General features: G+C 38.2%; 1 protein-coding gene across 1 annotated transcript in view; it reads left to right on the top strand.

Moving 5' to 3' along the window:
- The window catches only part of adamtsl3 (ADAMTS-like 3), a 371260-nt gene that overhangs the window by 241460 nt on the left and 104552 nt on the right, over nt 1–25248 (top strand). Inside the window, exons 7-10 of the mRNA XM_084722400.1 lie at nt 9719–9793; nt 16307–16464; nt 23189–23300; nt 23452–23590. Of these exons, the coding sequence (XP_084578526.1) occupies nt 9719–9793; nt 16307–16464; nt 23189–23300; nt 23452–23590 (484 nt within the window). The remainder of the gene's footprint in view (nt 1–9718; nt 9794–16306; nt 16465–23188; nt 23301–23451; nt 23591–25248) is intronic.

The following is a 25248-nucleotide window of genomic DNA, read 5'->3' as shown; positions in this document are numbered from 1 at the left end:
GCTTAAAAAAAAAAAAAAAAAAAAAAAACTAAAGGGACAGTTCAAATGACAAATTTTTTTTTTTTTTTTAACTTGGTAAACTTCAACAAGTCCTTGATATTAGGGATGGGATGATACCAAAACCTAAGAATGAAAAATGTTGGTGTGCAAAAAAAGCATTTATTAAATAACAATTATGATATGTATAGCATTCTTATAAAATAAGAGTTATGTCATATCAGTGTTCTACTGAGTGGGTTTGCATGGTGAAGGATTACAATTTATAAATATATTTTTAATATATTGGAATTTTTAAAATATACTTAAAAACCAGGCCAACTCATGGTAAACCAGCCCAAATCAGGCCCACCCGCCCATTTTAATCTGCAAAATACAAAACTGCCCAATCTGCAACACTGGTGTTGAAAAAACATTTTTCATTTATGTTTTAATGTTACAAACATCGGACTTCTCAAATGTTAAAAGGTGCCTAAACCCAGGCGGAAATGCAACTTTACCTCAATTAAATGCTGGTTTGACAAATTGGAAAAAAAAATATAATTTAAATCAATAAGTATCTGATTATAGAAGTAAACAAGACTACACATGTGATCAGACATGCAATGGATACATTTTTGATGGTGATACTTTATTGTCAGAATGAATTAAGTGTCTCTTGTGTCAGAGCGCCTACATTTGCACTGAAAAGACAAAAATTAAAAAAAACAAGCAAACGTTTTTGTATTGAAGTTCTACAGACTAATTTTGCCTATACCAAAAAGCCCAACCAAAGATCTTTACTATCATGTTAAGCACCCTAAGCCTAATAGCACATTCCTCCATACCAGAGTCAGTGTCCCCTCCTGGCCAGTTACAAGGCTGCCTTTGTACCACTGGACTAATGTGGATCGACTGTGGCCATATGCAGTGGAAAAAGTCTCTGTATTGTTGTTGGAGAGCTCTGGTCTGCAGCATCAGGTTTTTCTGTGACTGCCAGTTGCACTTAAGTCATTTTCCCTCATCCAACAATCCTCCTCCCACACTCCAAAGCCCCCTCGGAAGTGAGAAAATGAAGACAAACTGGAGCTTTTGTAGCAGTGAGCAGGTGTAGGCATTTTCACAGCACAGTGCATCTAGGAAAAGGAATTCAGTCCAGGCAAAAAATGAGGAGCTCTCCAAGAAGTTACTGAGGCTGTGATGACATGTTACTTCCTGCCAGGTCCTTTACAGCAGCTGGCAGAGGACGGCCCACTTGACTATAATCAGTTGGGCTGTTCAGCTGTTGTGCAGCTCTGCAAGAGTACAGAGGCTGAAGAGTGGAAAAGGCTTGATGTTAGAGGAGAATGTTGATATCTACTCATCTATGTGTAGAAGCAGCTCTATATCCCTTATTAACGCCTTATTGTCTGCTATATTTTAATATACGCACTTTGAGAGAAACATAATGCCATCTGTATTAGGTTCTTTATTAAGACAATGAAACGTGTTCATGTTCTGATGGTGATGTCATTAGTTTCATGGTATATTTGTGCTAATAAACCAGAGCATGGACAAATGAAACATTTGACCCGATTGCACTGGATGAAGTATCAGGAATCCAAAACTTATGACATTGTATTTAAACCTCAAAACCAAATGTTTCAATTCATGGTCACACCAGAGGAAAAGTCAGAGGACCAGTAACATCAGTCATTACACTGAGTGGGATGTGTGGATTTCTGTAAAAAATGTTGTGCAAAACCAAATGTTCAGAAGTATTCAGTCAGGATTAGAATCAGCAAGTGGCTTATTTCTACTCATATTTCTGCTTGCCCTAGTTGCCTTACTGAATATAGTAAGTATAACAGTTTCGTGATGTAAGTGACTTCAGTCACATTACTTTCGTGACATGAGTGATGTCACTTCTGTCGTGTGACATACCTAACAAAGTTATTTTAATTCCAACCATTTTTTTTTAATGTAACCAAGTAGTTTTTATGGCTAAATTTAACCAAACTGCAATCATATTACAATGTAAGCGAAATAAGTAACCAGTAATGAATGTCCTTTTGGGAGTAATTGACTCTTCAGCCCGCCCTCCTTAGTTACTGTTACTACCGCTGTTAAGCTTTCCATCCCTGCACTGCACATATGCAGTTTACAGTGATAACGGTGTATGATTTTCTGCTAGATGTGATCAAACGAAAACCTTGTTAGATGATAGTCCTGAGTGTGATCATCTTTTCTCTTTACAGCTGTGGCAGATTTAACACTGAAATTGGGAGTCATTGTTTTAGCACTCAGTCCTTGATTCTGTGGAGAAGTAAACTGAAGCAGCTTCTCATTTATACCTCACGACTGTGGATTTTGTCAGCTAAAATTATTTTGCTAGCTAGCAGATTTCATTCAAGTGTCGCTAGCTAATGTAAGCTAATGCTCATGCTTAAACTCCTTGAGTCAGCTGAGAAGTCTGACTCAATGTTTCCATCTGACACATTTAAAACGAGGACCCTGGGAGCAGGTTACTAAAATTTGTAAAGTTAGTTGTGCCCAATATGACATTAATGCTAATTAATGAGGCTAAAGCTACTTTACATCACAGCTAACATTGGTTGGATTGTGATATGCGGCACATATATCTAGAGAATGTGCAGAAATTCACTCATTGACGAGGGAAAAGGAAGTGCAGGGACAAGATTAGGGCAGCGAACCTTGAGACAGTCACCCAGCCCACATCCTCCTCATCAAACACCCCCACAGAATAAACCACAATGTAACAGCTGCTGGGAGTAAGACACGAGTTAACACGGTCATATCTGACTCAAGTTTGGCTGGAGTTGTCATTACTGTAGCTAGCAAGCAAGCAGACGTTCCTTAGCCAGATATGCTAATGTTGACATGCTAACAGCTTACATTAGAGCAGATGAAGACAAAGTTTAATCCATTCTGCGCATGTGTGCTCTTGTGTTTTACATTGTTGAAAGACCAGAGTGCTACCATTCAGACAGAGAAATGCAAAGCTTGACCAGCCAATGTTGCCATCCCTGGTGCATTATTACACACACTTGACAAATTTCAGCATAATTTGTATAATATGAATATATACAGCACTCACTAATACTATGTTTCTGCAGGAGTAGTAGACTCAGTCTTGTCTGATGGGCAGGGGCAAAAAATAAAAAGGGCACCAGCTGTATACGATGGGGAAACAGCGTCCCAAATGTTGTGATGCATTTTATCATATCTTGTCAAGGGCACCCTTGAGGGCACTTTATCATGTGGTCTTAGAAATTGGGCCACTCTAGAGGGCACTTCATGTTTGGTTTACCGGAAGGACACCCTAGAGAGAACTTCACCATGTTCTTTCCACTGGAAGGGCCCTGGAGGGCACACTGGGCCACTCTAGAGAGCTCTTTAGAACATGTTCTCCTGTAGAGTCACCACACTACATCACTTTATCTGCTTTTTTGGACACTGGGCCACTCTGGAGAGCATTTATGATGTATTTATTGACCAGGGAGGCATCCAAGAGGGCACTTTTGCAATGTTTTTCTAAACATGGGGCACCGAGGGGGCAGTTGCCCGCTCTGCAGCCCCCTTGAGTCCACCAGTGTTTCGGAGCTCAGTTGGCACTGTGAAGTGGCCTGGAACGTGACACTCATTTTATCAGAGGCCAGTGGGGAACCTGCAAAACTGCTGTTATCTTTAGTGTCAAAGTTTCCTCTGTCCAGAGAGACTCTACCTGTCAGACTCATTTGTTCATTCTCCACTTAGTTCTGAAGTTTTTAGTCTCTCATGTCCTCTGTACCTGCCCTCAGCTTTAATGTCCCAGAACAGGAGAGCTGATACAGTAAATCAGTCATGACCACTGAGGCTTACCTTGGTTAGTGAGTTTATTTACCATTACAGACACACACAGAGTATCACCTTTATTCCTCTGCATCCATTATTCATGACTCCACTGTTTATCAGTCAGTGCATTTGGAAAATGAATTGGCTACAGTATTCCCTAAAGCTTCGGTTTACTGGTCCTGCAGACTCATGTAAGATGAGCTCATAACTGTTTATCTGTGTCTCATTTCCCTTATTTATTTTGAAGGTCACTTTTTTAATACTTGGCTTTACTTTTAATCTCCACTTAAGAATACAAAAAATAATGCAAATGGCTGCAGCTGAATTTATTTAATTGCAACCATAAATTTGGGACATTGCAGATGCAGCATAATTATGTTAGGGGTCAAAGCCCTGTGGCTCACAGCCAGAGCTGCTTATGTAGTTGTTTGAGCTTGGTGCTCGTTTGTTGCCTGAAGGAAAAGTAACTTTCATAAAATGTGGAAAATAGAATTAACACTCCATTTGTCTATAAAGATCTCGCCTCATTACTGCACCTCCTTTCTTAACCACAGAGGGAGAAACACTCCTAGTGTGAAAAGTCAGGAAGCATTTTTGCAGGCTGAAAAACAGAATTCCTTCCACAGCAGTAAATATTTTCAATAGTTCAGCTCTGTGCTGTTTGTGGACGCTGCGGAGAGTCTCATGATTGAGTAGTTAGCGAGGCTTACTGACAGAACAGCACACATGTGGATGTTATTTGGGTGTGCAGAGGTGTAATCGGTGCTTTTGTGCAGTTGTAAAGCAGCAGATTTAGAGATGGCAGCGACTTCAGTGTGGTGGTTCAGTCAGGGCAGTGAGAGGTCTTCACCACGAGCTGGGACTAACAGCGTAGGAGACATTTTCTTTTATGTAGGAGATTTTAATGTGAGTCATACACAGGCTGTGCTCTCTCTCCGATGCAGTGGAAAGACAAAATACAAGACAAAATCCTGATAATGTATTAGTGCCTGAAAGCTGCAATTTACCAGCTTTTTTTTTTCAAATGAAAGCTGCAGAAACAAAAGCTGCAATAATTGATATTGAATTTCACATTGGGACAGCATAAAAGCCTGAAAACAAAGCCTTTTTGGCTTTTTCTGTCACTTTTGTAAGTTTGAACAGTAACAGGAAATTTGTTCCACCATATATAGCCTAAACGGAAACCACACTGAAATTGTGTCAGGGGATTACAGCATATCTATGGAGCCTCAGCACACAGCTGCTGAGTAAACATATCTCAGAGAAATTACCTGTATATGCAGCTAATTTGCAACAGCAAAAAAATGTAATGCCAATCAAAATATGTTTCTATTAAAATGACATCTCACCCCAAAATCAAAATTACCTATCTCTTATAACTTTCCTGTGATGCTATTTATCCACGTGGACAGTTTTGGTGTGAGTTGCAGAGTTTTGGAGATATCACCCCTAAAGATGTCTGCCTTCTCTCTGATATAATGGAACTAAATGGCACACAGCTAATGGTGCTCAAAGCACCAAAAATACACTTAAAAAACTCAACAGCAATGTCTCTTTCCAAAAATCATGATCTGGTTACTCAGGATCTTTCATAGACCTTGTGAGCAGGCTTCATATAACTGCACGGAACAGAAGCTTCAACGGGAAAATATGCACCTCTCTGTGTCTCACACACACACACACACACACACACACACACACACACACACACACACACACACACACACACACACATACACCTCACAATCAGTGCACGTGCCACAGATTTTCACAGCACACTGTGTCCAGCAGTAGTGATATTCATAGGGCAGGTGGTCGCTCTATTGACAGTAATTATATTGATCAGTTGAAAATAACGGGCCAATCACCACTGATATCTGTCCAACATCAGATTCTCCCTCCTTTCTCGTGTCCTGAGGTATTATCACTGCCTCTCGGACGTTGTGTTTCTTTTGAAGGTTGGTAGGTAATCAAAAGGACATCTGGGGTAAACAGTGGGCATTGCTAGGAAACCTGACCACGTCAGCTGGAACTGATTGCTGCAATTCTGCGCAGTGCTCGTGATTCCACCAGCAGTGCGGCACGTCTGAGAGACAGTTCTTGAGGTAGGGAATCTCATCAATTTTCAAAATAAAAGACCCCCTGCAGAATCACACTCATAAAGACAGTCAGAAAATAAACTGTTTAACAATTTAACAGAAGCACAAAGTCAAGGAAAGAGGAGTAACTAAATCAGGCATCCAAAACGCTGCTCTGCTGAAACATTTCTGAAACACTGCAGGTGGGACCTGCAGGCATGTGGAGGACACATCCAAGCCATGGCACAAATGTGACGTGCCCACTTGAATCAACTGTTTCTATAGGGGTAAATATACTGTTTCAATGAGGGATGAAAACGACCCCTCAACGGTTCTAGTTATAAATGATCTTTTTTAATTCTTTTTATGCCTCATGCCCCACAGTCACTAGATTCTGACTAAATCCATTTTAGAAAAAGTAGTGAACCGAAGGTTTCAGGGGTTTTATTTTAACAGTTATATGCATCTGAAAATGCAAAAAATAAAAATGTAAAAATGACCCCTCGGCCCCCAAGCCTTTTATCCTGAAAGCAAAAGCCCACTGCTCTGAAAACACACTCTGAACTTTGAATAAAGTGGCTCACCTCCTGCCAAACTCCATTAACATTTTGCTCAATTTAACAGTCACAAATAACTACACCCTCAACATTGACCACATCAATGATGGTCTTAGACTCATAAACACTTACTCATTTGGCAAAAAAAATCTCCATTAATTTGAATTCTGATTAATGTGAAACAGGCATACAAAAGCAGTTATTCCAATTTGGAATAGAAATTTGAAAGTTCACCACAGCTGTAGCCTTCATGTCCAGTGAAGTCTTTTAAGTATTTTAATTTAATTTTTCCTTGATCTCTGATGATACAACATGGCAATTTCATTATTTATTTACTGCAAATATAATGCAGATTTCTCATAAATTACCTGCCATTAAACATGTGGCTGAATGTGATTCTAATGTTACTGGAAAATGATCCAATCTGGCACCAGTGAACTGACATGTTACCCCAGAAAATCAGTGGCTTGGTTTATTACTGGGTCTTGAAGAACAGCAGTCATTGCTAAAAATAGTCTAAAGCTGTTATAATTAGTGTGGTGTGTTTTTAGTAATTAAGAAAATTCCCAGATCTTTCCTTGGAAGAATTGCTGAAATATCAGCCACCAGAGTCTGTAAGTTAAACTCCGACACACTCAGTCCAAGTTTGGTGTGATTTCTCTTTTCAGTCAAATTAATGAAATGACACCCCGTGGTAACTTTCTCCAGTTCCCTCACCACTCATTAAGTCTTGTCTTATTAAGTCTTATAAAAAGTTCTTACATGTTCCAGACTCTGTGATGATGAAACAGAATTTGGTGTCTAAAATTGGACAACCAAAAATCTTCACTTGGGAGGTTTTTCCTTCAGTGTATGGTCCTCACACAGACAGACATTAATGAGCACACAGACACAAAAAACTGTAATACTGTAATATTTAATGCTCTGACTCCTCTGTTTTCACATTAACACAGTAAAAACTGGCAACATGGTGTATGTTGTACTTTTCTCCCTGTCTTTTAACAGTTAACTCTCCAAGGCCTAAAGTGTGCATAATGCATTAAAATGGTGCCTCTGCTCCCTGGACATATCTTCAGTTCTTTCATCTTCCCTCAAAATGACTAGTGCTTTACATTTGTCCTTTTCTTACCATCTAATTTTGCACATTGCATTGCACTGCAAAGATTCAAGGTCACAATAAACTGGCATGACTGCACACTCAACTGATGTCTGTTCAATTGTCAGTTATGATAACAGCAAATTATTCAGAAGCGTTGGGAGGGACATCAGTCTGCCAGCTACGAGCCGAAAACTAACAAATCCAAATGCAAATGTAAGCAGTGTCATTTCAGGCTGTGGTTGAACATGTCATTATTTTGAGAAAGTGCTTTCTGTTGACGTGCAGATATGATGACTTTTGCAGGATCCAAGAAGTGATCTCCATAATTTGCTACTGCTGCAACACAAGAAAAAAATGTATCATGTAGCTACTTCATTTTGGCGGAGACTGTCACTTTGATGAAGGACGGAGTGTGTTTGTATAGTCACAAGCATATGAACTGTACTGAATATGTAGATTTGGAGTAAATATGGGGATTTTATGGTGCTATTAGATGCTATAAGGATGCACATGAGCACACACATGTGATGCAATACAATCATTTCGCACTGTTCAACTGAGCAGTGGGTGGAAGTAATATGCTACACGTCCTCAAAACTAAATGACCAAACAGATCAGTTGTCAATAATTCCTAAAGTGCTACATATGACTGGATGGAAAGCACTGGCAGTGACCTTAAAAGAGCAATATGTATCTGTTTTGTGTGCAAAACTGAGTACAGCACTCCAAATAGTGGATTGGAGCCATAGACTGTATATTAAATAGGTTGTAAATTCTTTTTAATATACAGTTGAGACGAGTTGTTCTCTCAGCCCCCTCCGCCATCAGGCTCACTAGAGACAGGCAGGCAGCAGGAGCTCTGCAGGAGTGCAGGATGCACACAGCCTCATAAATTCACAATAACTAGCAGTGACACGTCCTCCACTGTAAGTTGATCAGCTGTTTATACCTGTCATTTCTCTGTCAATGTAAAGTTCAGCCTGTTATGGAGGAGCAAAAGCCCACTGCTCTGAAATAACACACTCTGGACTTGGAGTAAAGTGGCTGCCTGTCTCACTGTCTGCCAAACTCCATTAACATTTTTCTCAATTTAACAGTTATAAACATCTATGCCTTCTACAAGCTCATTAATGATTTCTTATGACTCATAAACAGACACTGACTCATTCTGGAAAAATTTAGCATTAATTTGAACTCTGATTAATGTGAAACAGACAAACAATTTTGTCATTTTGATCTGGAATAGAAGTTTCAAAGGAAGAAACCACAGCTGCAGTGTTCATGTCAGGTGAACTTAGTATTTTTTTTTAACTTAAAAAGTTTCCTTAATCTCTGACGACACATCATGGTAATTTTCTGGTTTATTGCAGTAAATATATTCCAGGTTTCTCCTTTAAGAATGTTACTTAAATCACATTACATAAAACATTAAAACTGTAAAACAGTTGCAGAGTGGTTAGGGTTAGGAAAAGATCATGGCTTGTGTTACAATAACTACGGAAAGTCACATTATGTTGCATTGTGTTACGCTACAAAGTGTGACGTAAATGATGGAAGTTGTGTAACAATATGTAACTTAACACTTGAAAGGCTGATGTTCTGTTGATTATGCTGCCATGTCAATGTCAAATACTACCATAGCACAAATTTGCACATGTCGGTCCATTAATTTTTGTTTTTGGCTTTCATATCCTTGCACCATTAGTGTTCCTTATGTACTCAATTCTCAACATTCAATCAACACTGACTTTTGGATTCACTCGAGACATGAACCCTGGTCTCCTGGTGGAATATCCTGTGTTTATTTGACCCATCCATCCACCCTGCCAGACTATCTTGCTCCTGTCATAATTACTGTGGTTACTAGAGGTCAATGCCTCACAATAACCATAAATATAGGTTGAAATAAGATGCTTACTCAGACCACCTATATGCCTGTTTTTCTTGTGAGAATGGGCTGGTTTTACACCAAGATCTGCTGCAGTGTGCCAGCACAGGAAGGGAAGAAGACTGCAAGCAAATAAACACGGATGTCAATGCCAGATTTAAATTTTATTTCTCTACAAGGCACCAAGCACCAGGGATGGAGCATCATTCTTCCAGAAATCTGAGCATGACCTCTGGACTGGACTGTAGGTTTAATTAAACCTTTCCAACTTTGTGTCTCCCTGCAGCTCTGAAGACGGTGCTGGAGGTGCCGGTGGGAAGCCGCTTTCTCCGACTCAATGCCAAAGGGCCTGATATGATCGGTGAGTGACTCCAGTCCATTCCACACCCTGAGTACAGAGGATCTTATTCTGTTGCACATTTCATGCATCCTGCATATGCACCTTTACATGCAATTTGCACAGTTCATTTTCTGTTGACTTAGTGTCTGATTCATGACTTCTGTTTATTATACTTCATACTATTAAAGGGATAGTTCATCCCAAACTCAAACACTGGCCTGTAATGCTGTTTATCATCTAGATAGTTTTGGTGTGAGTTGCAGAGTTTTGGAGATATCAGCTGTGGAGATGTCTCGTCTCCTTTCTCTCTAATATAATAACATGCTTGATTCTCACTACAGTAACTTGTGACTTGCTTGAGAAGTAAAGGTTAAGACTTGTGACTTGCACATTGGCAGCTTACTCCCACCTCTGCCAGCTCCTGATGTAGTGTTTGTGTGAGGAAGAAAATGAGTCATCTTGGACAAAAGCATCAGATGAATGTAAAGTCATGTTAAATGTTACCTTTAAATACATTTGGTGCAGTTTGTTTGTGGTGCAAACACACTAACAAACAAACCCCTAATTAGTTCTTCGTGGTTCTCACCTGCAGCTTGATTGGATGCTCTTTAATTGGTTAAGACAAAGTGGATCTGCTGACTTGCAGAGAATTTGTTGTGAGTTCATTCAGGAAATGAGGAGAAATAAACTGATTTGTGATGTCACACTTTTTAAATAATTTTGATCTGTGGATCTGTGTAAAGTGATGAAATTAAAATTGTTGTTTCTGGGTGGGGATTTAGCTGTCTCATAACAGAAAAGCTGACTTGCTCACCAGCTCACTGCTGTAGTCACAGCTGTTTCCCGCTCTGACACCGACCTCCAACTGTCTCACTCAGCCAAGAAAACTCTCTGTCACATCCCTGCCAGGCGGATGTACGACATACATCCCAGTGCTGATTCAGAAGGCCCTTCTTGTCCACACACATAACTTAGTTAAGCTTGAAACAAAGTTATCTGTCTATCTATACTGAGGAAGCTACTATAAACTTGAGAGATGCAACATTAGTGCAGTGACCATCAACTGCAGCTTCTTATTTTCCCTGTTCCGGAGGTCAAAAACAGGACAAAAGTCCTGCCTTTCAGCAACTCAGAGGGGACACATGACCTGGAATTCAGAAGATTCTTAACTCACAAAGTTACGATGGTAGAGGCCTCAGTGGATGATGGCTGTCAGCCATCAGTGATTGATCGGTGATCGGCCCAACTCTAATATCAAGTATTTTCGCATCAGAAGGCTCAAATCCAAGTGAAGACACATGTCATTTGTGTCCACTCTTTGATGTACAACATGGATCTAAAATGTCTTTGCAATAAATTAATTTTATCACTTTATCATTTGTTTTTTAATGATCACAAATCTTTATTTTTTCTTTCTTATTTTTTCAATAAAAATCATTTTTTTAACACTACCCCTCTAGGCCACAACATGGACCCTAGAAGACCCATATTCATTTCCTATGTGATTTCATGCATTGCAGAGTGATTCTTTGCTATATATTTGGAATAAATGGACTTTATCATTTAATATTCACTAAATATCTTGTTTTTCATCACCACAAGTCATTATTTTGTGTGGCACATGCTATTAGCACCTAGGTGTCAGTAGCAAATACTACTATTTGGCCATTTACACCCACAGGACAGCAACAAAACATCATTTCCCGAACATAACCAAGTAGTTTAGGTGCCTCAACATAAATCTAGAAGACACTGAGCCTCCACCTCCCCCTAGAAAAGAAGGGAGAGTTGAGTGCAGCACATGGGCTCTGACTGGATGGACCAGGCCCAGTATCCCCAGACTAGGACTCTACCCTCCCTCTGTGCTGCTTGCCATAATGTTTTTAGTTTGTATTCTACTTTATTCTCTGCAACCATTTGGTGACTACTAGATATGATCTCACGGCAACTTTAGGGGTCCCAGCACCATAGGCTGAGAAACACTGTTCTAAAACACAGTTACAAAATATATTTTATCCAAATTATTGTTATTAATTTCTTATTATTTTCAGAATCACACTTCCATACATGGGTCATTTTTGACCCATATGTAAAAACCTAATCATCTAATTTTGTGATGAAATAAGGAATTAAAATGAAAATAATGCCTTGTGTTGATCAAAAAAAAGATATTTAATGAATATTTAGGCCAGTGGTTCCCAAACTTTTTTCCTTGGAGGCCCCCTTCTTGTATCTAAGGGAAGTTGAGCCCCCCAGCCTTAACACAGACTTTTGTATAAATTGCAGGGGTCATACAGGTGCTGGAAATCCTTTTTAATATTTTCAAGGTTTGAAAAATGCTTGGATATTGGATAAAGTGCTTGAAATTGTAATCACATTACTTTTGTAATAAATTGCTGCCTGACTGAATTAATTAGTTAACTTTTTACATAAAGAAATAAATTAAGTCAGATATTTATTGAGCCAGGAAGTTAATGATTAATCATTAATTGATTAATTGCCAGAATTTAACTCATTAAACATATATAAATTGATAATTAATCAATAATCTAAAAACAGGAGTAACTGCACCTCATTTGATATTGTTTTGTCTGGTGGAGAGTTTGGATAAAGAAACTTAAAGTTAAACTGAAAATAAGAAAAAAAAACAAGAAAATTAGGGAAAAAATGACAACAAAAATGTGTTTTATATTTTATCAGTTGTCCATGATTCATGAAACTTTCATAGAATATAATTTGTTTGATAATAACACACTAACATGTGATTTAATGTGATGAAAAGGTGAAATAATCATTTTTTACATAAATATGTTATTTACCGCAGCTGTAAAGTGCTGGAAAAACCCTGAAATTGTGATTTTCATAGAGATGTGCAAATCTGATTTTGAGGACCTCAGAACAGACGGAGTCTTTGAGACCCTCTGAGATTTCTGGTGGACCCCAGGTCGAGAGCTAGTGGTTTAGGCTATCAAATGATGAAATAAAAAGATTTCAAAAGATAAACCAAAGAATTACTCAGCAGTGCGTGAAATCACATAGGAAATGAATGTGGGTCATTTTAGACCCCTGTTGTGCATTAAAAGGGGTTTGGATAACTTCTGCATGAAATGCTTAAAGTCCAAGCCTTTTTTTGATTTTGTTGAGACTAAAGTCAATTTGCAACTTGAGTCCACAATATGCTAGCAAGTCAGTGTGAACATGAAATGAACCAGAACTGGCAGGTATAGATATGTTTGGGTTTTTTTTCGTTTGTACCAAATGAAACAGACTGCAGGTGTGAAAGTGACCTTAGTGTTTTGAGGAATAGTAATTAATATGATTTAATGCTTTATAATATGGATTGGAATATGAAGCAAGGACGAATATTAAGTTTCTCCTTTACACCTTCCACTTGCTGGATGTGAAATAATAATAAAAAAAATCCTACATAGCCTGAACCCTGTGATTTACATCCTCAGAGCTTTTTGAGCATTTGTTTGTGTCATTTGGGTTTTCTTGACCTATTTTATTGTCGGTTTAAAGAAGTGCAACAGCCAGCGATGAATGCAGATAAACCCAGCACATGTCCTCACCCTGCTAATATACTCAAGTTCCGACGGCGTAATACCCCGAAGAGCTGCAGGATTTACTGGATGTGTGCTCCGTCAGATGTTTCAGAGTCGAGGAGTGACCTAAGAATTACTTTAGCAGATCATTCATCAACTACCAGGAGATCAGTGTGGCGGATGGAGAAGAAGCTGAAGGGGGGGAGAGACCACAGTAAAGGAGAGTAAATCAAACACACATTTACAGCTCAGCTAACTCAGCTCCTGAGTTCATGAACTCCTCTGAAACTAAATATTATCAAAAGTCTAATCATATTTTCAACACTGGCAACACGGGGCCCTCTTTACACAGGCTGCTTTGATTTCTTTACGTGATATGGCAGGACTAGATTGTTAATTGTTTCAAGTTGTGAAAGCTTTGGGGAAAAAGCTATAATTACTGTCAAAAGATAAGTGGATTTGTCAAAATTCTGTTTGATTTTTTTTTTTTTTTTTTATGGAAAATGAAATAAATACAAGATTTTTTTTAGATTGCTAATTATAAAGTGAAAGAAGTCCAAACAGAGAGAAGTCAGAAGTAGAAATGAAACGAGATCAATGGCTAACATTGTCTGCAAATGATTATCCCTCAGAAGAAGGATAACTATCTATTCAAAATCAGTTTTCTCACATGTCAGCCTCATTAATCTTGTCACACATTCTTAACAAAGACATCATTTGGTGTTTCCTCACGGTCTCATCATGAATTACTGAGTCCAGTATTTTTCCAGCACATCACAGCAAGGCCGCCGTTTACTTTCAGAGCACAGAGTCTGGATGACTGGAAGGACACAGGATGGATACATAAGTGATATACTGACCTTTTCTATTATCTTTGCCCTCCTGTGACAAAGATAACAAAAAGGAAAGATTCTTCTGACTCAGTACAATCAGTGTCTGTAGCCCAGTGCCAAAGGCACAGGTTTCATGGACAGAATGTCTGATGTGGTGGCTTTAAGATTACACTTTTTTCCTGCAGGTTGTACCAGATCCACTGACTCATGATCTCCAGCACTGCCTTAGACAGTTTGCAGCTGTGTTAAATCCCAAAATCAAAAATACATATTTTTACCCTGCCTGTAGAGCTGTTTATAGTATATAGTTTATATAATTTATAGCTATTATAGTTTATAATAACCCTTCAATTTCCCATTATTTCATGGGAAATATTTGAAATTGCTTAGAAATTACCCACAAATGACCTCCAAAACTTCAAATGTCATGGTTAATTATGTGATAATTATCGACTACCATTTTCATGTATTTGGTGGTATTTACAAAGCAACATATATCTCTAAATATATCTGGAAATTACTTAATTATGGTAAGTGCATATTTAAAAATTGTGTAATATAATTATTAAGTAATGTCAGTTTTTGATCATTTTGGGGATAATTTCTGAGAAACTTCAGTTATGATACTTACTAATTATTACATAGCGTGCATTACACCACGAGCTGAGTACCATTTACTCCCATTATATTGGAGAGAAGGCAGACATCCCTACAACAAATATGTCCAAAACTCTGCAACTCACACCAAAAAAATCTAGATGGAAAAACATACTGGGCATAAAAATATATATTTTTGATTTTGCAGTGAGCTGTCCTTTTTAAGCATTTGGAATGAGAGTCAGCACCTCAAAGTCTGAGAGCACAGCACTCCAGCTGAAAATGGAACTTCACTGTCTTGGGTTGAAAGTGTGTTGCATCCACATAAAGAAGTTCATGTATTTCAAGTTCAAGAGAGAGTGTAGACTGACAGGATGTTGGTGTGGCGTCAGCAGTAACGAGAGCTTTGTACCCTGACCATCATGATGAAGAGGGAGCTGAGCTTGACGGTGAAGCTTTTAATGTACCAGTCCATCTTCATTTGAACCCTCACCTATGATCGTGAGATGTGGTCAGTGACCAAATGAGTGAATCAAAGATAGAAGCTGACAAAATGAATCTCATTCCCAGGGCAGCTTGGCTTACCTTCAGAGATATGGAGAAAATATAACTAATGGTCCTGCCCATCGAAAATGAGTCTTCTGTTGGTTTGGGTATGTGACAGGATGCATCTCCTGGACACCTCTTTTTGGAGAATTTCTAGGGGCGTTCAAAATGAGACATAAGACAGACCTAGAAGACAGTGCAGGAATTATATATATATATATATATATATATATATATATATATATATATATATATATATATATAAAAATCTCATATCTCATAAATACTACAGTCACAAGAAGTCACCGTCTGACATTAGACATAAGGGTCAGGGTAAGGGTAATAAGCTGCTTGCACAAATGACCTGCACGGTCGTCTTTTTTGGTGGTAGACGGGCTGACATTGCTGGACCTGCTGCCACCATGATGTAGTCCTGGCTAAACAGAGTACAATGCATGGACTGGCTTAAGACACAATGCTGATTTGCTGCACATTTGCAATATTTGCCAAACACGTCTCATTACTTTGTTCAACACCACTGCTGTATGTGAAATTAGCAGATGCCGCTGCAGCACCATATAAGTGTAAAATCCTAAAGAAGAAGCCAAAGATGTGGCCTGCACACACTTTTCTCTGTTTTGTAAATTACTTTTTCCATCCTTCTCTTTGCTTTTTCTCCCCTGTCTGCGTCCTTGTCTTGATTTATTGATTCTTGACTTGAGTTGTGCTCTTGCAGAATTGTTTTATCTGCTTTGCCCTACCTTGTCTGATGGTATCTCTCCTGAAGAAATAGTGTTTTCTGCATTTACTGTTGTAGAAGTTTAAATCCCACGGCACAGCAGATCTCAAGTTAGAAGTGATTCTTCATTTCTGTATTGGATAACAGATTTTCATTTTTCTTTCGTTTTTTTATGAAATGTACAACACATTTCCATACAGGTTTGCTCACCATGCTTAATATTGAAACTTTCTGTTCATTATTAAATGTCCCTCTTGCTCTGTTTCTCCATCAGTTATTGAAGCCGTGTCTCTTCAAGGGTGGAAGGAGGAGACCAGTCTGTTGTCCACAGGCTCCTACATGATAGGAAACACCTCCTTGGACTTCCAGAGAGGGACGGACAGACAGACACTGAGGACACATGGACCACTCACTGCTGATTACAATATCAAGGTGAAGCAAATGGAAGGTGACAGGCTGCAGTTTATAGCAAAATAGCCTGAGGACTTTTAGCTTCTGATGTACATATTTTATTAAATATACCAGAGAAAGAATATTGCTTAATATTTAGCAATGCAGGGGATTTTTTAATGAGACTTAGGTTGACTGAGGTTGTTGCCAGAGGCACAACTCGTATTACTGTTGGAGAGGCCCGTTAAATCTAAATAGAAATAAATCTTCCTGTTAGTAGTGACTGTACTGTGTCACAACCCATTTTATGTTGCAGACATTACGAAGACTTAACATTTCCTCCACAGACAGATGGATACATCTGCTGATATTTTATATTTTTTTCCTCTTGTCAGTAAATGTCACACGCAGATGCAAAGCAACAGTGAATTGATCCTACAAACAAGTACAATGTGTGTATCTAAGCCTCTGCCACAGATCAATGCTTCAGTGAGGCACACAGTGGCACTAACATGTTCTCTCCAGTCCATTCTATTCAATGTGTAAAAAATACACTTTTAAACTGTGAGCAGTGCATACACCTGAGGCAGTGTTTGCATGAGAACGGTCTTGCTAAAAATGGAAAAGTTTTCCCTTAGCATTTTTTTTAAAAAGTTCAGTGTTTAGACAACAATGATGTGAAGACGATCCCTGTGCAAACGGATCCACAAAAATGACTGAAAACGCTGTAGTGTGCATCACAGGCCAGTCGCTGTCAGTGTAACTTTGTAGTGAAACATCGCAGAATGACAAAATGACAGTTGTGGAACGAGTACTGAAACTCTCTGCTCAAGAACAAGTATTGTTACATTACTAAAATTTTACTCAATTACAAGTAAAAGTACTGGTGCTAGAAGAATGTAAAGTAAAAGTATTTGGTCTCAAAAACTACTCAGAGTATCAGTTGCTTTTTAAACACTGATGTTTAATGCGATTGAATAATTGTTTGCAAATTTTGTGTATTTTCATAACCCATAGTTGTAAATGCTAACAACTGATTAATCATTAATAATTTGTAAGACACTAAAGACTTTTTTTAAATCTCATTTTCTGTTTTCAATTAATCAACTAATCATTAATCACTAACATCCTTACTCCAAACCTGTTTGCACCTCATTGTTTTCATTGGCCCGTTTATGATAAGATCACCTGATTGGCTACCAAAATGCAGATGAAAGGTTTGGATATTACTGGATATTAATTTAAATTGTACTCAGTACTCAATTATGATTTTAAAAGTAACTAAGTAGATCACATAGTGTAATGTATGCTTAAGTACGAGTAAAAGTACAGACTTGAAAATCTACTCAGAAAAGTAGAAGTACCCAAAAAACAACTTAATTACAGTAACTTGAGTATTTGCAGGCATGGAAGTAGCTAATTACAAATACTCAGATTACTGTTATAAGTAATTTTTCTGTGATACTAAATGGGTAGTAATTTTTTAGGTAGTTATTGCACCTCATTTGACATTGTTTTGTCTGGCGGAGTCATTTGTTCAATAAGGAAAATTAAAATTAGATTTAAAATTTGAAAAAAAACAACAAAAAAAATTAAAATGAGGAAAGAAACATATCTTGTTGATCTCATAGATTATTAATGATTAATTGATTGTTAGCATTTTAAAATTTGGAACTCTAGTTTGGAGAGGTGACTGTGACATCAACGGTTAAAAGTTACTAATACTCTAACACCAATACTTTTACTTATAATTAAGTAATATCTTAGCTATATAACAGTACTTGAGTACAGATTTTCAGCGGTCTTTCCACCACTGTGTATTTGTAATTAGTTACTTCCACCCCTGCAAGAAGATAACGCTGCATGCACGCTCAAAAACAGATCATTTTGTCTTGGACAGATGAAGTGGAGCATTAATAATCTCCATAGAGTCAGTAGTCCACTATTGTTTTATTTATTTATTTATTTATTTATTTATTGTCTTCCTACAGTTTCACAGGAACCACATTTTGCCAGTTTACACAGCAACAGTAAGGGTGACATTTTCAAAAGACTGGATTCTGGAAACTGGTCTAAAAAGTTTTCATTTTCAGGCCCCCAAGACACTGTTCCTGTGTAAAAGAATGGCTAAAACGCAAAAAAAAGTTTATTGTTTTATGTTGAAAACCTTTGTGTGCAGCTGATACACTGATCCATCCCATGAAAAAAACATCAGTTGACGAAGTATAAAGTATGGCTGCACAGTTAATCACAATAAATATGGTCAAGTGCAATATCCAGATTGCAGAACCAGAACCACATCACTTTTTTTGAAAAAGGAAAAATGTGTGAGAAATGTAAATTATAATGAGGTACTGTAGAGCTGCAGAGATGACCTGACCTAAAAATCTTGTTCTCCAGGCGAAAGAAAACATGTTTGTATGCTTCAGACCTCAACAATGATCACATTACAACTTTTATAGTGTCTTTTTCACTGAACTTGAAAATTGTTACGCAAAACGGTTAATTTCCAGTAATCATATCACAATTGCAATTTCAGTCGATATTATCACAATATGACTTATTTACTGAATCTTGCAGCCCTAGTCCAAAGAGTGAGAAAGACCATGTATGGAGGAGGTGTGGTGGGTGGGAGGGTCAAACAAACACAGGACTTTCACCCAGCAGCTGGGAATTTTAGTCCCACATGAAACCAAAAGTCAGTGTTATTTCAAATTTGTAACACACTTATTTCAATCTGAACCAAACTGGAGCCATTTCACATTGTTAACCACGTTTATTTTTTAGCATGACCATGAGGGTCACCTGACTCTTCTCAGCTCTTGATATTGATTGGAAGGACTGTCATATCACCTGCATGCAAAATTGGACTTTGGCATGTGCACCACATGATATTTGAAAGTGTAAAGTCATGTTATCTGTATGCAGTTTGGGTCCTACATTACCATGAATATTTAAGTCATTCCCACATGCACAGTCCTGCTGCTGGAAATACTCACCAGAGCCCCATATCTGCACAAGGCACTATTTACTCCTGTTTAAGTAATATTTGCTCAAAACTACAGTGTATTAATGGAATTGCTGAGGCTTTTATAAAGAATTAATTCCATATTTTGGGGAAATTATTTCATCCTGAACTCTGTACAGAGATCAAAACCAAGCCTTGCACTTTGTAACTGCCTCTGAAAATACAAAATATATGACAGGAATATAATTATAATATATAATATTATTGTCTGATAACAAGTTAGCCTCTGGGAGCAACAATGTTTTGAGGCTTTTTCATGTTTCCAGTTTTCTTTCAGATAAGATCACAATTTACGAGATCATCAATCAATAGTCTGGGAATAGAAACTGCACCTTATTTGATGTTGTTCTCTCTGGCAGAGCCATTGTTTGACAAAGGAAACTTAAAGTGATAGTTCACCCAAAAATGAACTTTAAGCCCACTTTAAGCAATGAACACATGTATAATATCATTGTGCAGTAACACTCAGGATTTGGAATGGCAGAGCAGTTACTGTTTCCTTTTCCCATCAGACAAGATGAGCTAAACCAAAAGTGGACTCTATTTTACGTACTGCAAGTCAGCAAGTCAGTAATCAGACTGCTTTGATTTAATAGATCGAGTGTGAGGAGTGTGATCCAAGTCTTTGACTGTCTACAGTTTGATCTGATGTGCAGATGTGCAAAGCATTCGTCCAGTTTCTGCTGGAATCAGAGGGCTCAGTATCCACTCGGTCTACAGCTTCACACCTCTCTGGTGGTGATCATAAATCTGAAGTGGATACAAGAGAAACATTTCAATAAGACGCTCCTTCTGGATGCAGTTCAAACACAGCTTGTGTGTGCACATGCTTAACAGTTGAAAATTATGTCACAGCTGCCACCATGCTTTGGGACTAACTGATACGGGAGGAGATGTTGTAACAGCAGTTAGTGGTTGTGCCGTGCGTGCTGGAGGGCAGAATTCTGCAGATTAAAGTCTCTGCACTGTACCGTTCAGATGTTTACTGGTATTTTAATTTGATGCAATCAGAGGCTAATCCAGTCCACACTTCCTCTCATTCGTTTCCTCTGCTTTTGCTTTTCCCCGATGATGACAGTCGTTGTCACTCAACCCTTAAATATGACACATTCCACTGTTTATCTGAAAGGTCAGTGCCCACAAGACACATTCAGTAGTGTCGTCCACAAGGCCGAAGCTGAAAGGCTGTGATGGATGACTTACACTCCAATTACATCATCAAAAGAAAAGGACAGCACACAATTTACTATGTAAGGCTGCTCTTTTGCTCTTTGAAGGATGAAGGTGTAACTCAAATTTAGTGAAAGATTTCAGTTTGAGTCGGGGTGATGTTTGACGGTGGCCTTTACTTGGATACTTTGCAAAATCTTGACAAAATACAGCCACTGTATAACTGAACACATCTGTTAGCTCTTTTCCACCAGTAGATCTTTGCAACATAAGTGCTACAGCAAAGCATCTGATAGAAGTAGGAGGGGAGGTCAAGTTACCTTTATTTAGGCATCTTTATAGTGATTACCAGATCATTTTACATAGTAGTTTAGGATTTTGCTCACCACCTTTGACAGACATGAGGACTTGGCTCCCAGTTGCATTTCAGATTTGTTAAACTGGTTGAGCTTGAAGGTGCAGTCTTGACTTTGAATTGTGATATTTGGCAAAATAAACTTTCTGGAGTTTTCAGCTGCACCTCACTGTCCCCATCAAACTCTGCTGATGAAGACCCTGAGATGCAGTTAAAGTCTTCAGAAAAAGTTCATTAATGGACCTTGAGTTAAGGGAGAATATCATTCAGACCTGTGTTCGCTTTTAAATTTCTACTTAAATCAAATTTTACATACATGCCTTCACTAAAAAATCTTCTCTGTCTTGTTTTATTTTTTTATTTGCTTGTATTTACTTTGTGTTACTGTTGCTTGTATTGTACATTGCACAGATCGACTGACTGAGCTGAAGCCTGTTCTAGTGATGCGTTTTTACAGGAGAGGAACGCATTTAACGTTAAAGTAAACCTTCATTGTCTTAAGTAAGGGATAATGTGTAGTGAGCAGGTCATTATAGTGAAATAAACCCTGACACGGTGATGCAGGACCACGATGTGAAGCAGAGGAGTCTTAGATCATCTTGAAGAGGATTATTTCACATTATTACATGGCTTCACTAAATACTCAATGGTGATTGGTCAATTGCAGTATTGTAAGGTCTGTTATTTCTGTATAAAAGGTTGTTTTTATGAGGATTTATTTCAAAATAATGACCTCCTCACTGTACATTAGCCCTTATATAGCTGTTTGCTGTACATTAACACACTTGCACAGTTACTTCCCAAAATCAATAATTTTACACAAAATATCGATTTAAAAATTATTCTATGGCTCCTCCAGAGCCTATGATCAAAACTCCATCCATGGCAACAGTCTGTTCTTCATAGCAACAGTCTATTATACAAAGCAATGTTACATATACAGAAATAACAGACCTTAGAAGTCTGGAATAATATTAATAAATGGAAATTAATTCTGTCAGGGCTGGTTTTAATGCGTACCGTCATGATGAAGCAGCAGTGAAAATGTTAACTCACCTTCACACACTCTCATAATAGTGCTCAGGCAACATGTGATTTGATTTGGATTTCACATAATATGTAAGTCCAGGAAAAAAAATGTGTGAAAAAGTGGCCACTGCAAGCAAAGCAACAGTTCCAGCATGCAACTCCCTTTAAAACAACAAACTGTGATTTTTACATTGTGTGTGGATTAAACAAATGTGAGACACAGGTGTTAGGGTTGGGCTTTTTTTTATTTACTTTTGACAAAGCAAGGCTCATTGTTTCCCTGTGCTTCCACCCTACTGTACAGTTTTGGAAAAGAAAGTGGATATATTTCCCAAAATGTTTACTGATTCCAAAGTACGTCAGGATTTAGTAAAGCAATTCAGAACAGGTGGGGACTTACAAGAAGACTCATTTATAAAGAATGGTCCAAAGTAGTACAGAAGACATGGACCTATCCTGATTTCTCAGCCTTTATTTTTCAGTTCTTACTCCCAGGTCATCAAATAGTGTCTGTATGAGACACAGCAAACTTTACTTTTAAGTAACATGAACATAATATAAAGAGCAAGAAACATTTTTCAAGTTGAAGTGGTTGATGGATGTTTCAAACAAACACAGGACTGTCACCCAGGAGACTGGGGTTTGTGTTTCATGTGAAACCAAAAGTCATCATTATCTAAAGTTTCAAGTTACAAGACATTATGTGTGTTCTGTGAGTCTGAATCTAGACAACTAATTTTGTTTCCTAAAGTTGAACAAACTGTGACTATTTAACAGCATTAACCACATGTTATAAAGGTTTTCTGGCAGAGTCTCATACAGACAAAAAAGGATAGCTTGTGCATTAGTATCAGACGCCGAAGCGCCTGACAAAGCAGCATCAGAAATTAATGACCTAAGATAAGAATGGACAGGACTTTTATGCGTTAGCATAGGTCAAGCTTTAAAAACATCCATGTTTTTCAATCTCCAGCCCTGTAACTCATTTTTTTTGCAATAAAAATGTGACAGATAACATCAAGCCAAGATCATTTACACAAAGTCACTTTGTTAGTTTTCTCAGACTTAGAATCCCAACTGTCCTCACAGGCGGACTAGTCATAGTATCTATGAGTGATACTTGTTCACTGACTGGGACAAATTTAGTGAAGTGTCCCATTAACATGATTCTTCTCCTTGCACAGATGAAGTATGGAGGCTCCAAGGACACAGTTGTCCAGTTTCTCTTCTACCAGCCAATCAGGTACCAGTGGAGAGAGACAGACTTCTTCCCCTGCTCGGTCACCTGTGGAGGAGGTGAGCTGGCAGTCAATTGATTTGTTTGAATAATGACTTAACATGATTTTAGATTTCATCGATCCTCAGATGTTGCATACGTAGCTTCATCTTTTGCAGCTCTTTCCAGTAATGTACAATTAAACAGAGTGTGTCCACATCCTTCCCCCAGGCTATCAGCTCAACTCTGCAGAGTGCACAGACATCCGATCAAACCAGACCCTGCCGGAGCACCACTGTAACAGCTACCCTGAAAACACCAAACCCACACCGAAACTCAAGGAGTGCAACATGGACCCCTGCCCAGAGAGGTAAGGTTGTCTTTTACATCATTAATGTCACTAAAACCAACATTTCAGGAACATTCCCATACCATAGTACCACTTTTTGCTTTCTTTCATTCTGCTTACTTGACAGGGACAGTGCTGATAAATAAACATTACTGGAACTGTTCCAGAGTTGGTGACAAAGTTTACTTTTCATCTGTGGTTCCTGACTGGATGTTATATTATAATTGCTCCTCAGCATGGATAGCAAATACTAACAGCTAAATACACAGGCAGACAAAAAAGTCAAAAAAGACAAAACTATGTACTAGATCTGCTGTTGATTAGATGAATTAAAAAGTAAAATCAGAATATTTAAGCAGATGTTTTGACAGTTTTGAGTAAGCATCATGAAACATAAGCGTGCATGAGTGCAGTTTGCAATTTGACTGGGCTGTTAATTCTCAATTAGAATGGCAGTAATATCACACATTTTACATTACAGGGAGGCATCATAACATCCATTATGTCTGAAACAAATAATTGAACATTTTAAGAAGCATGTTTATTCATTTTGTTTTAGAGAGTGAGTTGAGAAGATTGATACCACTCTTGAGTACAGAGATAGAGGATGTGGTTAGAATGTGGTTTCTGATTTATTACCAGAATATCTTTTCAGTGATTTTCACACATGCAGCCACATTCAGGAACATTTCTGTCTTGCACTTTTCACACATGCCAGGGAGATGCCAGATGTCAACCACCACGAACCTCTGCAGAAGAAAAAGAAAATGTGTGCAAGGAGACATTTATGTCCAATGTGCTTGTAATGTGTTGAATATTGCGAAATAAGTAATGTATTTTTGTGATCTACATAAATCAGAAAAACACAGTCCATACACTAAAAGGAACCTCAGAAGAGTGCTGGATGTTTGGAGTCATTGTGGGAGTCTTGTGATTGGTTCATTCACTCTGTGTGAAAGTGTCTTTCATCAGACGGGCATTATTCTTTACGTGGCTGACCCAAATAGTTTGGTTCAGCAGAAAGGTCTTTATTTAAAATTATTAAGTGAGTTAGACTGAGATGCAAGTTAGATATAAGTCAGACATAGGTTGCATGTGGGGGATGGGCTAAAAGGTACAATGTGTTAAAGGGATAGTTCACCCAGGAATAAAAATTCTGTCATTATCTACTCACCCTCATGCTGATTGAAGATCAGGTTTAGTGTTTTAGTCCACAAAACACTGCTGGAGTTTCACAGGAAAACAGTGCTGCAGAATCTCCCAAACAATGGAGGTGAATGGTGACCAGTTTTCAAATGGAAAAAACAACTGAAAAAAATATAAAATGCCTCCATACTGCTTGTGATGTTGGCACATCGTCACACCACACACACCCAGTTCAGACAGTGTGCACGTGACTATGGCTCCAAGCTAAGAATCTACAGTGAAGATTCAGACTGAAAACAAGGTGTAAATAACATTTTTAGTTAACTTGGCATGTTGGGGCTTCAGGAGACAAGCAGTATGGAGTTTTTATTCTGATGTTTTTTTATGTCGGAAAACTGGTCACCATTCACTTCATTGTTTGGGAGATTCTGCAACACTGTTTTCCTGTGAAACTCCAGCAGTGCTGTGTGGATTAGAAAACTAAACCTGACCTTCAATCAGCATGAGGGTGAGGAGATAATAACTGAATTTTC

The sequence above is a fragment of the Lutjanus erythropterus genome, chromosome 1 (assembly GCF_056507025.1).
Source record: "Lutjanus erythropterus isolate fLutEry1 chromosome 1, fLutEry1.hap2, whole genome shotgun sequence".
Classification (NCBI taxonomy): Eukaryota; Metazoa; Chordata; class Actinopteri; order Lutjaniformes; family Lutjanidae; genus Lutjanus; species Lutjanus erythropterus.
The sequence above is the reverse complement of the archived record's forward strand: the minus strand, read 5'-3'. Positions and strand labels throughout refer to the sequence as shown.